The sequence below is a fragment of the Coenobita brevimanus genome, chromosome 20 (assembly GCF_032717465.1).
Source record: "Coenobita brevimanus isolate Jiangsu-jjx chromosome 20, ASM3271746v2, whole genome shotgun sequence".
Taxonomy (NCBI): domain Eukaryota; kingdom Metazoa; phylum Arthropoda; class Malacostraca; order Decapoda; family Coenobitidae; genus Coenobita; species Coenobita brevimanus.
The window spans coordinates 7,400,681-7,417,967 of NC_136973.1; the positions used below are offsets into that span (position 1 = coordinate 7,400,681).

At 41.2% G+C, this 17,287-nt stretch overlaps 1 protein-coding gene and 1 non-coding gene across 2 annotated transcripts in view; both read left to right on the forward strand.

The window, feature by feature from the left end:
* The window catches only part of Fancd2 (Fanconi anemia complementation group D2), a 193,099-nt gene that overhangs the window by 49,431 nt on the left and 126,381 nt on the right, over positions 1 to 17,287 (forward strand). Inside the window, exons 5-8 of the mRNA XM_080266338.1 lie at positions 1,221 to 1,297; positions 3,374 to 3,566; positions 3,942 to 4,157; positions 8,412 to 8,591. Of these exons, the coding sequence (XP_080122464.1) occupies positions 1,221 to 1,297; positions 3,374 to 3,566; positions 3,942 to 4,157; positions 8,412 to 8,591 (666 nt within the window). The remainder of the gene's footprint in view (positions 1 to 1,220; positions 1,298 to 3,373; positions 3,567 to 3,941; positions 4,158 to 8,411; positions 8,592 to 17,287) is intronic.
* Positions 6,315 to 6,433, forward strand: LOC145392000 (5S ribosomal RNA). Its single transcript, XR_013895941.1, has one exon. It is a non-coding gene; the product is annotated as a 5S ribosomal RNA (ribosomal RNA).

A 17,287-nucleotide genomic window follows, 5' to 3' on the forward strand; every position in this document is an offset into this window, starting at 1 on the left:
TACTACATATAAATTCGTACCCCAAAAAAAAAAAAAAAAAAAATGAATGGTTTGGAATAGTTACCCCTCCCATAGAACACATTTTTCTCTGGAGCAAGGCCCCGTAGAAAACACAGCCAGATGAGGGTATTGTTACCTGTACTGGCATTTAAAGCTCAGGTGAGCAATTTCTCTATGAATTTTCAATGTTTCACATAAAAAGCGAAGGTTTGAGCCCCCCCCAAAAAGTCGAAAATTTGTCGTTTTTTTGGGGGTGGGTATTGTCATAAATTAGTCGGTACGGGGCAGGTTAAAGTAATTATGAGAGAAGTATATCTCCCTCTGAATTGAGAAACTGCTCATGAGATGCTATAGTGATTCATTACCTGTTTCACTACACTAAAACTACAAAACTTGCCATGTAAATATAAGCCTTTCAGGTATTGTGTTAATATGAAGAGAGAGCTCATGCTTGGCAAAAGTTTTGTGTGTGTGTGTGTGTGTGTGTGTGTGTGTGTGTGTGTGTGTGTGTGTCCGACTCTGGGCAAAGGCTTCAGAGCCTATCCCCAGGGCATATCCCCAAGGCCCAGTAGTCCTCCTACATCTCCACATGCCACCACTTTGGTGCTAACACCCACCATCCATATTGAATACATGTTAGGGTTGTCTCATACCGTACTGGTGTATTGGTATTAGTGGGGGTGTTTTTACGACATGTCGGTGGGTCTTCTGGTAGATCAGTAAAGTCTACTTTTTATGAAATTCAAATCCATAAACTGTTCCCTGCCCCAGCGGGGATTTGAACTGGGGTCCATTAGGACTGCGGGCCACCTCTCTACTGATTGAGCCACCGCTTCCTCATTTGTAGTTGTTTCTTTACACATGTCAGGGTTTTATAGAATGAGTAAGAGTTGAGCAGGTCAGGCATGTTGAATAAACATACAGAGAAGCTGGTGAGTAGTGTGGGTCAGTATTGGTAACAGTTTTTGTGAGCATAGAAGTCACACAAGTACACTCAGGCCACTATATTTTGCTGGCATTGTAAGTCTGCAGGTGTTGATTTGCACGTGTTTGTAGGAGGCCTAGATCAGAGACAGCTGTCACAGATGACCATACAGTCGGTAGGTTAGGTGTTTATGGAGGCTGGGATAATAAGACAGCTTTTAGTGGATGACTGTACTGCAGGAAAGTTGGAACTGACAGCATCAGTGGAATATTATTTAGCGCCATTACTTTCACAGGTACAACGAGAGATTATCAGTGCTGTACCAAGCATCCTCGACGATGACAATCATCCAAAGGTTGCCGAGCTCCTTTGGTGAGTACCCTACCCAGCCTTATATTCATGTTCGTTTAGGTCCTGTTTACAGGTTAAGGTACAGTTGTTAAGAGCTGCCCCTTTATCGTTACAGTTAGACCTCATGTAAATATCTAATTTTAAGTTGCTGAACCATGAAAACCTTTTCTTCATGTAAAAGCTTTCTGTGAGTAATTATATATCAAGCATTTTTGTAATTAGATGTAAGTGTTCTTTTTTGCTTTTAGCCCTATAATTATGAGCCAGAACATGTTTCCCTTAAAGTTGTTTCACGTAGTGTAGCATTTTCTCACACACAGCCATAGATTTGTAAGTGGGGAGTGACTGCAAATGAAAAGATTCTCTGTATCTTGCTTTTATTTTTGGCTTTTGGTGGGTATGTCTGTTATCCATTCACTGGATGTGGTGCCACTTTCACATGACTGGACACTGAGTGAAAAGAAAAATTAGTACTGTACCGTATCATCAGACAAATAGGTTCCAGGTGATTTAGTTGGTTAAGGTGCTCATCTGAATGTGGCTTATAAGGGTTTAAGTTGGAAGGGTGTTTGGGGTTTATTGCTCACATAATGTTGCACAGTGCTTCTGATGGGGCAGTAAAGGAATGTAATGTAGGTGGATGTCCCCCTTCAGTGCTGCCTGGTGCCTCATTTACGGTTCCTAAGTTTATTGTTTTTCTGGAGCGCACCCTCACCCTTTTTTACTTCTGTTTTTGTCACAAGTTGTCCTTCTATTTTTTGCATTGATGTGAAAATGTGTGTTCTGTTATTTATATACACCTACACCCATGTATGAAGCATTAGGTTGGGTGGGCAAGGTCTCCAGTGACAGAAAGTGATGTTCCTTTGCTCAGCCATGCAGGTTCCCATCAAGACCCATGAAAGATGGCATGTAGAGGTGCACCAGTATTAGGCATTTGCAAATCAAACACAACTGTACATGCATACATACAGTACCTTCATTCACACATTTATCTTACACTTACATGTAAACACACACATGCTTCTCATTAACACTCAATTCTGCCAGCATAGAATGGCCAGAAGGTCATTGTTTTGTGTGTGTGATGTATTGAAGTTGTAACAACCCTAAAATAGCACTTGTGATGGTGTGAGAAAATGACTGTCTAATAGGCATGGGATCTGTTGGTAAATCACACATAGAGAAAGCATGCTTTCTAGTAAGCTAATGTTGAGTACAGGTATACTGTATATCTAATCTGGCCAAGGCATATTAAAAACTTTCCCATGGTCAGGAGCAACTTGAGTAATGTACTTTAGTGCAGGTAATGCCAGATGATTTTATTCAGCTGAGGGTGAATTTAGGGACCTGAAAGTGTTAAATGTTGCCTTTCTTTACTGTTGCATATGTGGAACAAATCTGGTATTCTATTCTAGTTAATGGCAGGTAATTTCATGAAGCAGAGAGTCTTAGGATGAATGTGTTAAAAACTATTAATCTCTTCAACCCAATGACATGTTTTTCATATTCATGGTGCCACCAGAGTCTTCTTTACTTAAGGATGGACTTACTGAATGAAGGGTTTGGATACTGTAATAATATTCGGCGACCCATTCATTACCAGAAATTTCCCCAGTACTGCATAAATTCAAAATCATCCAGAGGTTGCTCAGATAAATTTTAAGGATGAAGAGGTGTAGGAAGATTATATCCATAACCTTCACCATTGCCCCTTCATCAGTGACTTTACCAACCACCATATGAGCTGATGGATTACTATTTTGTATACAGTGTGCATTGGTATGATGTAGGTGTTTCAGTCCTGATACTTGAGAGAAATCTTATGTACAATATAGTGCATTTGTTGTAACCTCACAGAGATTTCTAACCTTCTTTAGCTCAGTTGATGGCCAGGTGTACTGGTAGTCATATTCATAGGTTGATTTGACTAGTACCCAAGGTGGCTCATTCCTACGTCGTTACTAAGGCTTGATGAATTTCGTATGACCTTGATGTGGTATTTAAGTTGTGGGAGTGGCCCAGTTCCATCAGGTGAGAACAAGCTCTAAATCAGATTATAGCCATAACTCCTAGTGTTACTTTTTTTTTTTTCAGTGAACTGTACCAGACCACACCAGAACTGACAACAGCCATTTTGGATGCACTGCCACAGTTGATGCTACCCAGTGATTGTTTAGAGGAGGTGCACCACTCAGTACTGAAGACCCTACAGGCAGCACAACTGAGCCACCTTCCCATCATTATCAAATTCATTCTTAGTGGTACTGAGCAATCCACAGCATATCAGGTGAGAGAGAGAGAGAGATTTTTGTGGTGTTTGTGGCAGTGTGTGGAATTTTTGTAGTGTTTGTGTCAGTATGTGGAATTTTTGTGGTGTTTGTGGCAGTGTGGAATTTTTGTGGTGTTAGTGGCATGTGGAATTTTTGTAGTGTTTGTGGCAGTGTGTGGGGTTTTTGTGGTGTTTGTGGCAGTGTGGAATTTTTGTGGTGTTTGTGGCAGTGGGTGGAATTTTTGTGGTGTTTGTGACAGTGTGTGGAATTTTTGTGGTGTGTGTGGCAGTGTGTGGAATTTTTGTGGGGTATGTGGCTTCATGTTTAGCTAAGGAAAGGCATTATGTATGTATAATATTAATGATAATAACAGCATTGATATTGTTACTCAGGTTGTCAGTGATATACGAGAGAAGATCAACTTGCCGGGAGAATGTGTTAGTGACAAGTCCCCCAGAAAGGGCCCTCTTAGCAGCCAGAGGTCCCCACACAAGTCAAAGGATGGTGGCTTGAATGCTGAGGAGGCTGGAGTGTACGAGATTCTGCTTCTCAACAATATCAAGATGTCTACACTCTGTTATAGGTTCCTCACTAAGGCCTGGCTAAAGGTTTGTTGGACTTGATAGTGCTGCCTTATTCAAGGGACATTATTTATGGACCAGTCTTGGCTGGAGGAGGTTGGTGTAAGTGATGTGGTTGTTTAGGGTGTTGCCTCACTGAGGGAAAGAATAACGTGAAGATATTAAGAGGATGCCTAGACATTAACCCATAATCTGTGGCCAATTGGAAATCTGAAATGCACTCCATGGGGTGGAGGAGGGGGGAAGAAAAAAAAAAATGGTATTTGTTTTGTCCTGTTATTTGATAGATGAAGTGATAAAGTCTATGTTCATCAATTTTCAGGTCAATATATACCATAGTTTAGCTGCTACAGTGTTTTGAAGTTAGGTAATTTCTGACTCTTGAAAAAATATGCATATACTGTATATACAGTAATCCCTGTATTAAGTGGATGCCCAATTCCCGGACACCCCAATGTTCGGACATTTGGGGCCCGGGCCTTGGGAACCCCAAAATGGCCAAGGAAAACAAAAACAAAAATCTTTTTTTTTTTTTTTTTTTTTTTTTTTTTTTTTTTTTTGCCATACTTTGAGTTCAGCATGTGGCACCTAACAGCTGTGTTTTTGCGTGTAGTAGAGCAGCCCCCTGCTTGCTCCTCCCCTCCCCAGTTCCCGCCTAACTACCGTCGTGATTAGAAGCTCGTCGCAGTGGCTGCCGCATGTAATTGTTTTTGCGAAGAAACCGTGAATAAACTGCAATACCTTGCCATTAGACCATATGGGAATTTACAGTGTTGTGCAGTGTTAAGAAATTAGAATTCAGAGTGCAAAGGATTAAGTGCAGACAGCAACATTGGCGTGCTGCAACTGGCCTTGCACAAGTAAGAACAGAATGTTCAGTGTTAAACAGTTATACACAGTGCAAAGGATTAATTGCAGCACAACAGTGGATTACTGTATGTGCATCAAGAGCATTTTCACCACTGCCAGAACCTTAGAGGAGGCAGGTTAATCTTCGTGACAGCCACGGACTTGTTGTAAGTACCCTGTACACTGCTAAATGTTTTCCATACTCACTTCTAATTCCTCATTCTCTGGTTTCTTATCATTTATTTTATAGTTTCTGTCCCTTACTTGTGTGAACAGGGTTTTAAATAGGTGCTATGCATGTCCAGTAGGGAGTTATGTAGGTGTTTTTCTGAGTTAGGCTGGGTTAGGGTCCATAAGTACCTGTCCAGGAGGCATTTTTCCAATTTCCGGACAAACCCAGTTTCCGGACATGCCTTTGGCTTTATTACATCGGGTATTGGAGGGATTACTGTATATATATATCTGTATTTTCCCAAGTGACCATGTAACGGTAGGATTTTTTATCCCACCGTTGTTCATCAGTGTAACGATGAGAAATTTTATCCCATCATCATTTATCAGGTTTGTTCTGTTTAACTTACTTGTTGATAATACAAAGGGTACTCAAGTTAGTCTCCCCTCATTGACTGATAAAGTATTCACCAAAGAAAAAAAAAACAAAGGGGGGGGGAGTAACTTTGACTTTGAATGATAAAGGTTAATTGCATAAAGGATATTTTTGGTAGCGTTTGTATTTTTAGCCGAGTCGAGAATAAGTTAGTACCATGTGTGTTAGTCGTTCCCAAAGCGGAGGAATCTTGAACTGGAAGGGGAGTGAGTCATGCGTGAGAGGACAAAATTCCCTTGGTTGGATGTCAAAATTGCATATACTTTACTCTACTTTAATAAATCTATACTTGTTAAACAACAGACATTTTTTTGAATTACATGACCTTTAGTAATATGAAAAGAGTTGTAAATTAAGTACTAATGTGGGCGATAGTAATACAGTACTGTTACCAAGCGAAACAATTTGAATAATTTAACAATGACTCCTGAGTTCATCACATTTCATTCTCGATTATCAGTTATTCTTGGGCTCGTCAGTAGCCTCAAGACTGGGACATTCAATGACATGGGCTGCCTTTTTGGGCTGGCATAGCCTCGAACCAAAAATATTCACTCATGTACTATTACGTCGGGCCAGTCTAAACTCATCACACAATTCACTAATATTTCATAATCACTCGGGCTTGCTTAGCCTCGAGGAACAATTCAAAATTACATATCCTTACAACCACTAAATTCACTTTAACACTCCCAATATTTCTAACCTATTAATAAAAGAAGAGAAAAAAAAACGGCCATGCCACGTTGAGTACACCGCTTCCCGTTCGATCAGCGAAGTTAAGCAACGTTGGGTCTGGTTAGTACTTGGATGGGTGACCGCCTGGGAACACCAGATGCTGTTGGCATCCCTACGTGTCAAGTGGGGTTGGTGGAGGATTAGTGCCCCTCCCTGTAAAACAATTAACTCTAAGCCCTTGACCACCCCGTTTGGGATACATGGCGTCTGGCAATGGAGTTAAATTCAATTTTCCGTTACATAATCACATTAACTTTCAAAATTCTGTACCTTATCTACTATCAAAAAAAAGATTCACCCAATTGATTCATAATTCAATTGCTACTACATTTAGTTATAAATCTATTTGTGGGTAGTGCAAGTGTGTGTGTACATCAAGTCTATGGGCAAATTCACATGATGGCCTTGTGCAAACCCCAAAGTCATGGTGTCTGTGGACTGAAACAACGTCTGTTACCCACAACATCTGGGTAGCCAATCTCTACGTTAAGCTTTTAACAACATTACTTCATATTGTTCACGACAAGCAAGAATTAAAACAAGCAAGGGGGGGAGAAAGGAGGAATGTGTACAGCTCACCTGAAACAACGTCTGTTACCCACAACGTCTGGGTAGCCAGTACGGTTTAGCTGGTCACGTAGGGACGCTGCTGCTAGTCAAATGAGACTGTGTTTTTGTGATATGGTGGGTTTTAAATCTCTTCACTATTTATATAGTAGAGTACACATGACATTAGGACTTTTGATTGAATTGGGGAAAATTTGGGATTCATTCCTTACTACAGTTAAATACTGAATTTACTGCCATCCCGCCCTGAGTTTGGGGTAGCTTATGCCATCTAGTGACGGCTAAGGCAGGTGGAACTACTTGATCCTCATAAATTACATTATCTTTGCCTTTTCTGACTATTAATTTCACATATTTGGATTCTAGCAGCCTCATTAGTAAGCATTTCACAACAGTGATACGGAAAGAATTGCATACCCATTATTATTCTGTTTAAGGTTTAAACTTGGCACCACAAGCAAGATGTTGCCCACATCTATTATTCTTTACCAACCAGATGGATGAACTCCCATAGCTCAACACTCCCAATTACAATACCTATGCATAGATACAGAGATATATACATACAAAAATAAAGTTGTCCCTATATCGGTCATTAACACATGAACTACTACTTAGAACAGGAGCCTTATAGATTAGTATTCAGATTACACTCTATCTGACTTAGAAATTACAGTACCTCTAAACATATACATGAATACTAAATTTGTGGCATTACAACCAGTTTGGTGGGTATAATATTGAGGAGAGTATGCGGCAGTATGGGTGAAAAAATTTTTGGGTTAATATCAACTGCAGTTAAGAGCTTGGATTCTCTGATATTGTGAAGGTGGGGCTTAGGCAAAAGTGCAGCTACCAGGAATATTCATCATTAGCAAATTTTATGAGTACCACATGAAAGAATGCATACATAAATATTATGGAACACAAAATCAGCTCCATATCTACTGTTGGTGTAGCCATGGTGAATTTTTAAAGTTTGGTGAGCCAGACCTTGACCCTTCATTGTACCAAACAGTGACAAATAAGACACATGTTGTGTAGGGAGTGATTGGCTGAATATTCCCCAGATGACTCCTTACGGCATATTTAAAGTCATTCATGAAAAGTTTGCCCCAAAACTATGTGCAGAAAATTAAAGTTTCAACCCAGTGCTGGAGGTCTGTATATTACACATTGCATTTTGGAACATCCATGGCTGCACATTGCAGTTCATGGATTAAGAGAGTTAAGCGTTATCCAGGGGTAGGTTGAGACAGTTTGAACATGTGGAGAAAATGTGTAGGAGTGTCTGTGTGAAGTGCTGTACACTCTGGAACTTCGAAGAGACTACCTTTGCTGGCAAACCAGGAATATCTTGTGATGTCTTGAGAAGGGACCTAACAGGTATGACACTTAATAGGAATACTGCAGAAAATTATGCAGCTCAAACACCAGCCATAGGTAAAAAAATGTCTTACAAATGCAATCATAGTATGCTGCCTTACAAAATGTATATAATGATGTTTTGTATTCCACAGGCTATACAAAATATTGATGTTGGTGGGACTATGAAGGCATTTGACTTCTTAATACTGGTTCTGCTATATGAGGCTGTTCCAACTAAGCGCCGACCCATCATGAGTATCATCAGGAACAAGATCCGTGTTGGGCTGTTCAGTGATGCCATGTTGACCGCCACTTTCACCAAGCACGCCACGGTAATGAATCACAAGCTTTGAAAATATTGCTATACTGGTAATTCTGTCGTGGACCATTTGATTGAGGATGCTGTTGATAGTTCTTTCACTTTTGTACTTTTGTCTGTCCTTGTTTTAGGATCATACTTCACCCCACTTTGAAGTGGAAATAAGGGTTTGGATGATAATGATGGTCTCACCTGTCATGGATTATGCCAAGTGAAAATATGAAAGCAGTTTGGAAGTAGAGTTAGAAATGGAATAAGTTTCTTTATAACTAGATATGTATATAGTCAGAGTATAGCTAGGCTATATGGGAGCATGCAGTAATAAGTAACTTTTGTTAGGGATATGTTCCAAAATATCACAGCTTTTTGCAAACTGGTTATATCAGTGGCTGGAGAGGGATGCTTTCATGTGATGGAACCAATATAACGAAGCTGCTTCGTTTCCAAGTTGTTCTAACATCCCTTGGCTACATCCATATCCTCAAAAGGAGGATGGTGGATTGCAGAAGGGCAACTTGAGCCAGAATCCATTGGGTTCACATTCAGATGAGTCTGGGGTTGCAACAGCTACTATTGGCGGCCACAGTATAACTGGTTGGTTCTGCTGCCCAGTTATACAAACATTCTAGACTTCCTCCTGCTCCCTGAAAGGAGGTTATACTATAGGAGGAGGGCAGCTCCATCCAGCAGTCCACCAGGTTCAAGTTCAGATAAGCCTGAGGTTGCAGCTGGTAATACTACATTGCTACACACAATTTTACATACAATTTACTGTACTTATCCACCCACTTCGTGTAGCAGTGCTTTATTTCAGGGTAGCTCTACATTGATTGGCAAGCCAAATGATTTCCTGTAAACCAGGCAGTTATTTACAATGCTGGGTGGTAACCTTATAACCAACTAACACGTGTTCCCTACGTGACAGCAAGTGGGTTGGCGGAGGGTTAGTGCCCCTCCCCAGAAAACAGCTAACTAAAAATACAAACAAGAAGCCGTAGACCAGGACTGATCAACAGGTGACGACTAAGGATCAAACAAAGGACATGGTATGGATTGCACCGTGGAATGTAAGGGGTGTGAGTGATGTGGTGAAAGAGAGAGAGGTTGTCCAGGTGCTTGAGGTTGCAAAAGTGGATGTACAGTATGTGGAATAACAGATAAAATGAAGAGGTGAGACTGTGAGAGAATTAGAGTATGGATGGGGTATATGCACGGGAGTAGGTGAGAATGGAGGGTAAAAGTAGGATCCATTCAGTATGTTACCATTATGCCGGGAATGATACCTGGGACTCTCAGGTGAGAGCTAGGCAGCAAGCCACTATGCCGTAAGAGCATGGAATACATTAAAAGCATCTACTTGCCAGAGTGCCAGCAGGCTCTCATCCTCTTCAGGCCACAGTGGGAGCAGAGGGATATTGGTTACAAGATTGTGACAATGTGAGAGAACTTTTACCTGGTCGTGGCATAGTGAATTGCTGCCTGGCTCTCATCTGAGAGTCCCGGGTTCAGTTTCCTGTATAATTGTAATAGATGATTTCTCCTGTGTAAGTACAGGTTTCTCTCTGCAAAAGAAGGAGTTTGTATGGTGTACATGAGGTGGAAGGAGAATATAAGAGAGTATGGATCCAGCGACTCTGGGATTGTGTGGGTTAGATTGAAAGTTGGACAACAAATGTGGGTGATTGTGTGTGTGTATGTGCCAATGGAAGATTGTGCAAGTAGAGTGAAGGAAGAGTTCTGGACAAATGTGGAAGCTTGCATGGAAAAGTTTGAAAAGAATGAGAGTGTTGTTGATTGGAGATATGAATGGAAAAGTAAGGAATGTGAAGGTGGATGGAGTAGTTGGTGAGTGAGGTGTGCCTGCAGAAGTGGATGGGAATGGCAGTGCTCTAGTGGACATTAGTGCAGGAAAGGGGTTGGTGATAGCCAATACCCTCTTTAGACACGAAATGATCCACAGGTATATGTGGCAAGTGATGAGAAGGGGTGGTGGTGAACTGAATGAATAGAAGCAATAATTGATTATGTGTGTGTGGATGACAGAATGAGAAGGTGTGTAATGGATGCAAGAGCATATAGAAGTTGGGGGAGTGGACTTTCTGACCACCATGTGGTGGTGGTGAAAGTCAAGGTTCAAATGAAATGGAGGAGTAGGAGAAGGGAAGGACAGGAGGCAGTAGTCCATACAAGGACGGTAGAAAGGTTGCAAGAGGATGGAAAAAAGGCAGAAAATAAGAGAGAAGTGGAAGGGCGATTGGGTAATTTGGAGTAAATGGGGGACATGGAGGGTGTATGCAAGGTATTCACAGAAGAAATCTGTATAGCATGTGAGGTGGTGTGTGTGTCAGGACTCCATATTATAAATACAAATCATAACAGAAAGCATGATGGATAGATAGATAAATAAATAGACGGAGCACCAGACAAGGTGTGGGAATGGGATATTAGCCTGCAAGTCTTTAACCCGTGCCGTCCCGGCGACGTGAATTAACGCGGCAACATTGCAAGGTCCCTAATTTGCACAATTTTCAATTTTTGCGAGTGATTTCACGAGTGATTTTTGGCATGTATACACGGGACACCTTCCTCTATTCCTCTACATGATGCCAAGCAGGAACAATGCCTTACACCGCATAATCTCTCCCCCCCCCCCTGCATGCCATTGTCTTGGCAATTCACCTGTTACCAGTGACCTGGCCAATAAAGACATTCAGGGCCAGAGTGATTCCCCAATCAATGACAATGTGGAGGACAAAGTTTACATAGCATTAGAGGAAGAAACAGTCAGGAATGATGATCAGGTAATGTGGGAAAAAAAAGGTCATGAATGGTGATGAGTTAGTGAGTGAAACAATGCTTATAATGCCTATATTACTGTTTGAAAACCATTATACTCTTGTACTACATATAAATTCGTGCCAAGTAAATAAATAAATACTGTTTATGAGTGGATAAAATAGTTACCCTCCCATAGAACTCATTTTCTTTGGTGTCAGCCTGTTAGAAAACCCAGTCAGGTAAGGAAGTACTTGTACATAAATTGCGTATTTTAAACCTCAGGTGAGCGATTTCTCTATGAATTTTCGATGTTTCTCACCAAAAGCGGATGTTTGGGGGGGGGGGGGAGTCCAAAAGCGTCGGGATTGGGCGGGTTAAGTGAAGGAATGTTGATCGTGCATTGGAAGCAGTACATACACACAGACATACAGTGTTCTAGAAGCTTCCATGACAGTAGAGAACACGTGACATGACCCCTGCAACACCAGAATGTAGGATTCTGAGATCAGAAGGAGACTGGCCATAGAACCGACAGGTAGTGGAGAGAAAGAATAAGAAGAGGGGTCCAACTAGACTTACTTAGTAAATTAAGTCTCTGTATAATACATACGCTGCTCAACTTAGACTTTTTCTGAAGGTAATAAATCAAGATCAACTCCCTGTATTCGTCTATAACTCCTCCTGCTCTTCAATTAACTCAAGACTCACCTATTACAAGAATTAAGAGTTACATATATAAAAATGTTGGCTACAAAGCTTTAACATGTGGGCGAAGAGAAGACGAAAGGGGGTGCAAGGAACAGCATGGTGGAATGAAGTGGTGGGACAGGCTGTGGCACAAAAGAAGAAAGCATGTAGTGAGTGGATGAGAAACAGGGGCGTTGAGGAAGTTCAGAGACGGAAGAGAGAATTATATGTAGAGAGGAAGAGAGAGGTGAAAAGTTTAGTAAGAAGAGACTGGATGGGGAGTTTGAAAGGATTTTGAGTGTAATGTGGAGAGGATGTAAGAAAATGTTCTGGAAAGAGTAAAGAGAATGAGACAGGGAGTTAAAGAAGTTAGTCAGGGAGTGAAAGATAAAAATTGTATACTGCCAGTGGAGAAGGGAGAAAAAGTGAGAAGATGGAGAGAACACTTTAAAAACTTGTTGAACATAGAAAATGAAAGTAATGCTAGTATAAGTGGCTGGGGAATGGCAGGGAGGAGGATGGAGGTGAGAAGAGAGGGAATCAGTAGGATGGAGTAGTGGAAGCAATGAAGAAAGTCAAAATGGGGAAAGCCCCAGGCATTGATGGAGTGTGTGGTGAAGTGCTGAAGCACGGGGGAGAGATAGTAAAAGAATGGATGTGGAAGATGTTCAGAGTGGCCTGGGAGGAAGGTAGAGTCATGGAGGATTGGAAGTCAGGTATAATTATTCCCTTGCACAAAGGAAAAGGGGAAAAAGAAGTGTGTGGTAACTGTAGGGGTATTTGTCTTCTTAGTGTAATGGAAAAGTATTTGGTATGATACTAATTGACCATGTTAGGGAAATAGCAGAGGACTTAGTTGGAGAAGAACAGGGAGGTTTTAGGAAGGGAAGAGGTTATGTAGATCAGATATTCATTTGTAGGTCTTTAGTGCAAAAGTTTCTAGAGAAGGGAAAGAAGTTGTATGCGGTCTTCATGAATTTGGAGAAAGCATATGACATGATGGATAGACAAAGGAATGTGGAAAGTATTAACCCCTTAATCGCGGGGCGTCACTTTCGTGATGCTCGGGAGCAAGGGATCATAGCGCAGGGCGTCACTTTTGTGATTCTATGTCATTTTGAATTCACCTGGGCTTTCAAGCAGTGGCTTGTATCATCTGTCAGTACTACCAGTGTCCAGCTATACTCAGTTCTGCTAGTGTCACCTGTACTCCCATCCGCTGTTGACAATTTAGCCATTTTTCTCCTGTCCTTGAGTCCCCTCCCTACCTCCCTCCATTACCCTCTCCTCCCACCTGCCCAGCCATGCTGCGCTACACAAATCCTGAACGGATTTTTCCACTCATTTTGTCCATTGAAATGTGCCCTTTGCCCTATACTTATACAAAATAGTATATAAAAGAAAGAGAAAAGGTAATTGATACTGCCATACATCTGGAATGGGCTAATTATCTCCTGGCAACACCTCACGTGCACTCTTTCGCTAATTTTCCCTGTTTATTTCCCCTTGAAATATGCCGTATGACCTGTTCTCAAAATAAAAATATATATAAGAAAAGAAGAGAGAAGCCTAAGTGATATTTACATTCACCTGGAACTACCTAATTTATTATGTATTGTCTAGATTTCCTGCCAATCATTTCATAGTGTATATATTAGCAGCTGTCACCGTGATGACATTGGCAACCCTTCACTGCCCCTAGGCCACAGTATTCAGTTTACTGTCATCTTTCAAGGTGAAACCACGTCGGATTCACGCCTGTCCAATTCCACCGCTTTTTAGCCCCATGCAAAGGGCCCTGTGACCTCTACCCGTACTAAACCTCGTGTGGGAAGAGATAAAGGGCTAAGTGTCTTTGCTGTGGAACGTGAACTGGCTAATTTATCAGTGATAATGATGGACAGTGACTACGATCTTTCTGGTGACTCTAAAACAGTACAAGTGGAAATGTAAATTATGTGTAAATAATGTGTAAACAACAAGTGAAAGCAACGAATGTAAATATAACTGAACAGAGGAAAATAGTTTTATAAGTTACTGCAAGTGACAGTGCATAACACAGTGTAAATACAATAGAAATGTAAATAATGTAAATAAAATAGAGAATGTAAACAGAAATGTAAATAAGTAGTAATATAAGAATATGAGTATAAATACTAGGAGTAATAAAAGTGAAAGTTTTGCTTTAGCATGTATGAATACTAGGAGAAATGAAAGTGAAAGTGACAGCTTCGCTCTCTACGCTAGTTTACAGAACGAGAAAGTGAATGCCTGGAGTGAAAGTAAACTACTAGTACTGAAAGAAACTTATAGATAAATATTGTATATATAAATAAGTGTAATAAAGTACTAGGAATATTAAGTTTGAGTGTGTTTAAAAATAATAAATGACAGCTTTGCCTCAGATTACCATCAGGGAACCAGCACGGGAGGAAAGCTTGTATGCGCTCATAATTTACATTGCTTTCACAGTGTTTTTTTTTTTTTTTAATATGGATTCCAAACTACTTGAAACTCATAGAATAGTGTTTGTAGTTATAATACCAGGCAGTGGTAACCATATTATGGGGTATCGGGAAGTGTAAAGTGGAGACTTCATTACCCAACTTCAGAAGTCTCCACAAATCCTACGGTAGACGACGAAGGCTCAACAAACATCCTAGGAGAAAGCTGAAGGTATGTGCCATATGCTTATTTAATTATAATATTCTAGGACTAATAACTGATTTTTGGCAAATATTTTTACAAAGTCAGCCGGAGCGCGAATATCCCCGCGGGACACACACGGCACACTCCCAACAACCCAGCAGTTAAGAGGTTAATGGTATATAGAGTAAATGGAAAGTTGTTAAATGCCGTGAAGAGTACTGTATGTATGAGGGTGCTAAGGCTGCAGTGAGTGTGGATAGTGAACTCAGTAATTTTCCTATCTGAATGTTGGATTGAAACAGGGATGTGTCATGCCCCCATGGCTGTTCAGTTTGCAAATGGATGGGATTATAATAAAGATACAAAGTAGGACAGTGGATGTTCGAGCAATCCTAATGAGAGAGAGCAGTGTTTGGAAACTCCCTGTACTGTTGTTTGGAAACAGTACTGTATTGTTAAGTGAAGATGAATGGGAACTGCAAAGTTCAGTGAATGAGTTTTGGAGTGTGTATAAGAAACAGAATCTAAAGGTGAATTTAGGGAAGAGTAAAGTTATGGTCTTTGAGAGAAATGAAGTCACTGAATGTACAGTGAGAAATGGAAAATGTGAGTGTGTTTAAGTACTTGGGTAGTGTGATGAGTTAGCATGGATAAGTATATGTGTGTGTATAAGTGTGTGTGTGTGTGCGTCCACGCACACCGCGTGCTAGCCCCATGCCCATGCCTGACCATCACTGTAATGCTGTGCCTTTACAACAGTAAGCATTTAAATCCGTTAGTCAGCCTGCTGCCCAGTCTGATGGGCTGCTCCACCATAGCCAGGTGTAAGAGCTTGTACAGCACCCTACCCGTATCCCTGACCGCCTTGGAGAGAGCTCCAACATATTTAACCTCTTCCTTACAGCCTATCCTTCTGCTTACACTGTTAATCTTTTCTCTCTGTTGGGCTCCTATGATCACAACCTTATTACCTTAATCTGTCCTATCGCTCTGATACGGCCTGTGGACCCTCCAAAGAAGCAGCGACTGTGGTACTTTGGAGCCGTGGATTGGGAGGCCCTCAGGCAGTACTTCTTTGATTTTCCCTGGAATGATTATTGCTTCCATGGCTGGGAGTCATGTGAGTGAGCCTTGTGCATTACGGAGGTCATTCTCTCGGGCATGGAAGCATACATTCCTTTCTCATATCCTTTATCTAATGCAAGAAAGCCTTGGTGTAACCGCGCATGTTCTAATGCTGTCCACAACAAGGAGAGGGCCTATAAAAGGTACCAGAGCCAACCCACCCCTGAATTACATCATTTTTATGCTTCTGCTCAGAATCGTGCTAAGTCTGTTCTTCGCTCTGCTGAAAAGAATTTCATCTGTACTAAATGCTCTCAACTTTCCAACTCAAATTCTTCCTGCTTCTTCTGGCACCTTGCCAAAAACCTTTCTAACAACTTTACCTCATCATCCTTCCCTCCTTTTTTCTACTCTGATGGTTCTGTAGCTATTTCTTCTACTGACAAAGCAGATCTCTTCGCTCAGAGTTTCTCCTCCAATTCCACCTTAGACAATTTCAGTGCTGTTCCTCCATCACTTTCCCCCTCTGACTTCCTCTTGGCTGACATTAAAATTTCTTCAGCTGATGTATTTTCTGCCATCACAGGCCTCAATACTAACAAGGCATATGGGCCTGATAGAGTCCCTCCTATTGTCCTCAAGAACTGTGCTTCTGTGCTTACACCCTGCCAAGGTAAACTCTTTCGCCTTTGTCTTTCAGCTTGTACCTTTCCTTCTTGCTGGAAGTTTGCTTTCATTCAGCCAATCCCAAAGAAGGATGAGCGTTCCCAACCCTCTGACTATCGTCCAATTGCTTTAACATCCTGTGTCTCAAAGGTTTTTGAGTCTATTCTTAACAGGAAAATTTTAAAGCATCTTTCCTCTCACAACCTTCTTTCTGATCGTCAGTATGGGTCCCGTCAGGGACGCTGCACTGGCGATATTCTCACCCACCTTTTAGACTCTTGGTCATCCTCCTTTTGGGACTTTGGCGAAAGCTTTACCATTGCACTTGACATCTCAAAGGCTTTCAGTCGAGTCTGGCATAAGTCTTTAATTTCCATATTTCCCTTTTACGGTTTCCATCCTTCTATCTGTGCCTTCATCTATAGCTTCCTTTCTGGTCGTTCTATACCCGCTGTTGTAGATGGCCATCGTTCTTCTAGATCTAGCAACAGTGGTGTTCCTCAAGGTTTTGTCCTATCACCAACTCTCTTCCTTTTATTCATCAATGATCTTCTAAGCTGTACATCTAACCCTGTCCACTCGTACACTGATGATTCCACCCTTCACCTTTCCATTCGGTTCCCTCAACATCCATCCCCGCAGTTACTTTAACAAACAAGGGATAAGGCTATGGCACACCTAATGTCTGACTTGGCTCGTATCTTTGACTGGGGTAAAAATAATCTGGTTGTTTTAAGTGCATCAAAGACTCAGTTTTTACACCCATCAACCCGACAAAATCTTCCACAGGAGTACCCACTAAAGTTTAATAATATGCAGCTCAATCCAGCATCATTCTTGAACATGCTTGGGGTTTCATTCACT